At 37.2% G+C, this 6763-nt stretch overlaps 1 protein-coding gene across 1 annotated transcript; it reads left to right on the forward strand.

The window, feature by feature from the left end:
* Window positions 1–391: 391 nt before the first annotated feature.
* LOC111918999 (uncharacterized) lies at window positions 392–6763 on the forward strand. Its single transcript, XM_023914608.3, has 13 exons — window positions 392–884; window positions 2124–2943; window positions 3052–3282; window positions 3356–3585; window positions 3751–3825; window positions 4089–4160; window positions 4239–4337; window positions 4456–4524; window positions 4644–4758; window positions 4940–5008; window positions 5080–5413; window positions 5503–5644; window positions 5723–6763. Exons 1-13 carry the CDS (start codon window positions 744–746, stop codon window positions 6515–6517), a joined length of 3192 nt encoding a protein of 1063 aa, XP_023770376.1. The 5' UTR covers window positions 392–743; the 3' UTR covers window positions 6518–6763.

Genomic DNA, 6763 nt, shown 5'->3' on the forward strand with positions numbered 1-6763 from the left:
GAAAAAAAGTATAAGAACTAAATGTGTACATTTCAAAAAATATCTTACCCTATCAAGTTATTATCCCTTATACAAAAAGACGCATATGAACAAGTCCAACTCAACTTACACAAGCCACATTTAGATGATATATATATGTTTTTTGAAAAATTTCAGGTTTCTATATAAAAATGATTTAAAATAACGCATTAGGGTAAAATGATTAATTTTTTCTTTTTGATAAAGTTAAGGTTTTTTTTTTTGAGATAAAATGAAGGTTAGTTTCCCTGTATAAAACTGAAAAATAGATGGTTATTTACTGCATTTGTTATATCATCAAAATTACGTCTATAAACGAAATTCCTTCTTCAATAGAAAATATATAAGTATTATTTATTGGGCAATAATTCAGTTTTTACTTTTTTGGTTATTTCTTTTGTCTATCTCCTAAAAGAAATCGTTGGAGCAGCCTGGATCCGAAGACTGGTTTATTGCATTGTGAATCACAATTCGATTCGCTCTCTCAAATCGGAGACAACAACCCTTCCACAACTCGAAGCAACTCAGTCATCATCGCCGGTTTTTCCATCGATTACACGAACCAGCAAAACCCTCTTGTTTCAGATCCTGATTCGATAGCAGATCTTGTTTCCACATCTTATGCATTTCATTCGTTTATGACTTTTATTCTTATCTTCTGTCCCGGATCTTCGAATTTGATTACAGTAATTCGTTGATTATAAACTCTTATATTGGTCGAAGATATGGCCGGTGGGGTAGCGAATACAGATCAATTCGAGTCGTACTTCAAAAGAGCAGATTTAGATCAAGATGGACGCGTTAGTGGCGCCGAAGCTGTTTCCTTCTTTCAAGCCTCTGGTTTACCTAAATCGGTTCTCGCTCAGGTAACTAATATTGAGCAATTCTACTTCACTATTAGAATTTTGCATTTTTGTGAAGTTAATCTCAATTTTGATTTCTAATTCAGTCGTTTAACTTTGTTTAATACATACTATGATAATTTTGTGAGAGCGTAAATCTGGTACTAGCAGCAGGTCAGATGTGGTTTGATATATCAGCCACGAATCTGTATTGAGTTACTATAGCTAGATTCTGTCGCCTTTTGTTATGCACAGCTATATATGATTCACATCATCGTTTTACAAGAAGCAATATATATCTTGTAATGTAGCATAGAGATAACTTGGATATTTGGCAATACTATGATTATGTTCATGGATGTATGTATGTTGCTATCTGGAGGTCATATATCATTGGACATGTGTATACACATTGGTAAGGGCTGCATTATCCACAATTCTTTTCATTTGTGGTATACACACACACACACACACTCAAAACCTCTGATTTTAAAGGTAGAATGTCATTATAACCATTCATTACGCCAGTATTTAGTAGTGGGTAAGAATGACTTGATTTCTGATATCAAGGATTTCACTCTACTCTCTGGAAGTAGGTTACATTACTCCCCCTCTTTTGGTATAAATAGCTTGTACTACATCTTCTGACATGTCCTATAGGCACCTTTGGAATGCAAGGAGTATGACAACATATATGTTTGACTTTTAATCTTTACCCACTAGAGCACCTTTTCTTTTGTTGTACAGTTTGTTGGCTTGAAATTGACATTCATCTAAATTTTGAATTTTGATACTAGTAGTGTGAGATGACAATCGTTGTGGTTTTTGTATTTTTTTTGTGAACAAAATTTATTACTTTGTGGTATAATTTAGTGGCCTTGCTTTCCAAAACCTTTAAAGGAGAAATGGTTCTACTTGATCCTACTACCTTGCTTTTGTGTTCCCTATGCATTTATTATCCTTCTTGTTATTTGATAGAAAACACAACTTTGTTAATATGAAAGCTGAGCACATACAGATAAACTGGAAAACATTCTTTAGTTTACTTCACAATCTATAATAGCAAAAACCACACCAGAAATTTATATCTAACAACACAACTGATGGAGTGCAATGAAAACTGGAAAGACCTTAAATATTGCTGTAAAATCATTCTTTTCAAGCTCAACGATTGTATACTTTTACAAATAAATTTGAATTTTATATTCTACTGCATCTTATCTAGAATCCTTTCTTGCTAACAATTTGTAACACATTTTACAGATATGGACAATTGCTGATCAAAATCGAACTGGTTACCTTGGTAGACAAGAGTTCTTCAATTATCTAAAACTTGTAACTGTTGCACAAAGCAAACGAGACCTTACACCAGATATTGTGAAAGCAGCATTATACGGGCCCGCTTCATCTAAAATCCCTGCACCCCAAATTAACCTCAGTGCCTTACCCGCGGGCCCAGCGCCACCTCAGATGGGTAGCACTCCTATAAGAGCTCCATCTCCACAGGGTTATCCACCTCAGCAAAGTCAAACCATGAGACCACCTCAGTCAACACTTCCCACCACCACATTTCCATCACAACATGGAGGCATGATGTTGGCTCCATCAGGGTCAAGTCTCTCTGCACCACCTAGACCGCAGGGACCCGGGCCCACTAACTTATTGCAAAATCCTGCACCTAAACCAAATGGTACTAATTTGTCAGCAAGTGGAAATGGATTTGTGTCCAGCTCAGCATTTGGCCCTCCATCTCAGGCAAAGAACAATCCTGTGGTTACTGTGTCACCTCCTAGTATTCCTGTCTCTGGTGGGACCCAATTGCCCAATAAGCCAGCTCAACTGCTTCAAGGAAATGTTCCTCATCAAAATCATCAAATGCAACCAAGTTTTAGACCTAATCAACAAGTTCCAGTTCAGAATTCCTCTTCTTTTTCTAATCAGCCCTCACAACCTTGGCCAAAAATGTCACAGTCTAGTGTCCAAAAATATACCAAAGTTTTTATGGAAGTAGATACAGACAGAGATGGAAAAATTAGTGGTGATCAAGCACGCAATTTGTTCTTGAGTTGGAAGTTGCCAAGAGGTAGGTGAAGTTTCATTTTCTTTTGCTTTATTGAGTTTTATATTTAGTAATTTAAATGCACACCCTCTAAACTTGAATATGAATATCCTTAAATTCTTGTTGTTTCAGAGATCTTGAAGCAAGTGTGGGACTTATCTGATCAAGATGATGACAGCATGCTTTCACTCAAGGAATTCTGCATTGCTCTCTACCTTATGGAGAGATTCAGGGAAGGCCGCCCTCTTCCAAAGGTGCTTCCACCCACTATTTTTGAGGGGTCAACATTGCCGCCATCCGGTCAACCACAACCGCAACCACCTGCCGCCACATATGGTGCTCCATTATGGAGACCTCCACCTGGTAAACCCTAAACCATAAACCAGGTTATTAATAACTTTAAAAAAAAAAACAAATCTTGAATTTTTTTTTGAAGGTGTTCAACAAGCACATGGGATGGTGGGCCCACGCCAGGTCACTGGGGGTGCACCAAGACCACCGCGTCCGGTTCCGGTTCCTGTGACTGAGAATGATGAAGATATGCAGCCTAGACAGCGCAAGCCTACGGTTCCTATACTGGAGAAGCATCTAGTGGATCAACTTAGTACAGAGGAGCAAAAATCATTGAGTTCTAAGTTCCAGGAGGCAACAGAGGCAGATAAAAAGGTAAAACATGTGTAATTCAAGTTGACATTAATTATATTATTGTGTTATATGATTAATCTCAACTAGAGGTTAAAGGAATTAGAACTAGTTATATTTATTTATTTTTGTATTGATTGTAGTTGTGTATAGAGTATAGTTAGTTAAATTTTTTTTATTCTTACCCAGGTTGGTGAACTTGAGAAAGAGATATTGGAAGCTAAACAAAAGATTGAGTTCTACAGAAACAAGATGCAGGAAATTGTGAGTTCTCTTCTTTCTTTTTATAACTTTTATAACTAAAGCGAGTAGATGATATGTTACTTGAGTCAGCAGTAGTATTCTACAACTAGTTCTAATGCACAGTTGATGTTAGAAGTTCATATCCAGTAAATTTTGTGTTTAAATTCTAGACCAATGTTTTATTTCCAACATTTTACTTTGAATTGATAGTAAAACTAATGTTTTTAAATAATTTATTACAATCACTGGCTCAGTAGCTCTAAATGCTTTTCTTTCAATCTCAGGTTTTGTACAAGAGCAGATGCGACTCTAGACTAAATGAGATCACAGAAAGGGTTTCCAGTGATAAAAAAGAGGTATGCATTTTTAATAAAACACACGTATTCTCATATAATTTCTGTTTTCTAAATTAGTATGAGCAACTTGTGTTGTAGGTTGAATCACTATCAAAGAAATATGAAGACAAATACAAGCAGTCTGGAGATGTAGCTTCTAAGTTGAGCATTGAGGAGGCCACTTTTCGTGATATCCAGGTTCACTAATAATAATATAATATACTTTTAATTGTTTAATAAAAAGTAGCTAATTTTTAATCTTATAAGAAAGTTCATTTCTCCAAAATTATATCTGATATTTGAATAATCATAACAGGAAAAAAAGATGGAGCTTTACCGAGCAATTGTGAAGCTAGACCAGGATGGAAAACCTGAAGAAATTCAGGTATTTTATATTCTGCCCCTAACTATAAATCCATTAAATGAGAGTGAGAGGCTTAAGGTTTCATAGTGAGTGGCATTTTGGTAATTTGAGGGGCTTGTTTTTGTTTAAAATATATGTAGGCTCGTGCTGATCGCATTCAAGCGGATTTGGAGGAGCAAGTAAAAATGTTAAACGAGCGCTGTAAAATGTATGGATTACGTGGGAAACCTACATCACTGGTTGAGCTGCCATTCGGTAAATCCACCTTTTCTGTTTAATATTTATTCCCAATTTATATAATAAAAAAATGTTAAATACAAGAAATAGCAACATACTTGCATCCTACTTTCATTTTAATTTATTATAACACTGTATTTTTAAAATCTACATGAAGACAAAAAAAATACTTTTTTCATTGTGAATGTAATGTGTTTAGGTTGGCAACCTGGTTTCCAAGAAGGAGCTGCTGATTGGGATGAAAGCTGGGATAAATTTGAAGAGGAAGGTAAATAAAATAACAGCTACAAAATTAAGTTCAAATTGACCATAGTGCATTAAATTAATGGAAACTTGCAGGGTTTACATTTGTGAAAGAGCTAACACTGGATGTGGAAAATGTTATTGCACCTCCAAAGCCAAAATCCTTACCTGTCCAAAACAAATCTACTTTCCAATTCCAAGACAACAACACTTCATCTTCAGCTTTAGAGGCCAATGATAATAAACCCAAGAAATTGACAGTGTCTGTGGAAGAAAATAATAATGAGTCAAATGAGCAAAAGGAAAAGGAAAAGGAAAAGGAAAAGAAAGACACCTCCTCACCCGAAACCCCAAAAAGCCCGCCTAAGATATTCCACGATGGAAAGACTACCAGTGAAGACGGTTCACCCCATGCTGTCAAAACCCACAGGTACTTCAAATGCAAGAAATAGCAATGCACTTTCACTTTCTTTATTTTAATATAATATTTACTTTTTTTTTTTTTTGTTACTTCTGCAGTGAAAATCTGGATACACAGTCGGTTGTTTCTAGTGAAAAAGGCTTTGATGAGCCAGGATCAGGATGGGGATTTGACACTCATTATGATTCAGATGCATCAGCAGCCTGGGATCTCAATGCTGCTACTACAAAACCTAATAAGGTAAAACATCTTCCTATTTGACTATTTTCTATGTCAGAGTCTTTTTCTACACATATTCCTTAAATTCTTTTTTAGCAGGATACGGATCAAGGGAGCAAATACGAAAATTCCTTCTTTGATTCCGATTCATGGGGCGGCCTAAACCCTATAAGAACCGAGATTCCAAAGAAGAGCACATTCACATTCGATTCCGTTCCAGGGACACCCGCGTACAGCTACGCCGGATCCCCACCCGCAGACAATTTATTCCAAAACCGGGCCCCGTTCTCGTCCTCCTTCCCCGATTCCGTCCCCGGAACCCCGGCTTACAGTTTCGCCGGTTCTCCTCGAAGCCATTCCAATTTCAATTCCAATCAACCATTCGCTTCGGTATTCGCTGATTCCGTTCCGAGCACTCCAATGTACACAAACTCACCTCGAAGATACTCCGACGGGCCCGAAGATAACTCCTTCAGCAACAATTTCTCACGGTTCGATTCGTTCTCCAGCAACGCGCCTCATGACCTGGCCCGCGATCCGTTTTCAAGATTCGATTCGTTCCGGAGCACCGCCCAGGATTCGGAGTACGATCAAGGGTTTAATGAACAGCAAACAACGCTTTCGAGATTTGATTCGATGAGGAGTTCGGCGGATTCCGATTTCGGGCACTCGTTGTTTCAGACTCGGGAATCGGAATCGTTTTCGAGGTTTGATTCCATGCAGAGTAGGAATGGGAATGCGAATGGGAATGAGTCATCGGATTTCGGTCATGGGTTTCCGGCTTTTGACGATGGGGATCCGTTTGGGTCGGGTGACCCGTTTAGATCGCATCATGATCCGTTTAAGAGTGAGACTCCGAGAAGAGATTCGGTAGATGGTTGGAAGGCGTTTTGATGAGATTGTAGTAGTATTGGTGAATTGTCTTGATGATGATGTAGGTATATATAGAAAGAATGTTTAAAAAAATCTTGGCTTGTTTGATTGTTTGTTTGTTTGATTTGGGAATTGGGTGTCGTACTTTTTTAGAAATATGATTCTTTTTCTTCGAATTTTTGTTGTTAAAATGGATTTATTTCCTCTTTTCGTTTTGTAAACTCTTGGTCTCATGTTTGAAAGGTATCATTTTTGTATGTTTTTTTA

The sequence above is a fragment of the Lactuca sativa genome, chromosome 8 (assembly GCF_002870075.4).
Source record: "Lactuca sativa cultivar Salinas chromosome 8, Lsat_Salinas_v11, whole genome shotgun sequence".
NCBI lineage: Eukaryota > Viridiplantae > Streptophyta > Magnoliopsida > Asterales > Asteraceae > Lactuca > Lactuca sativa.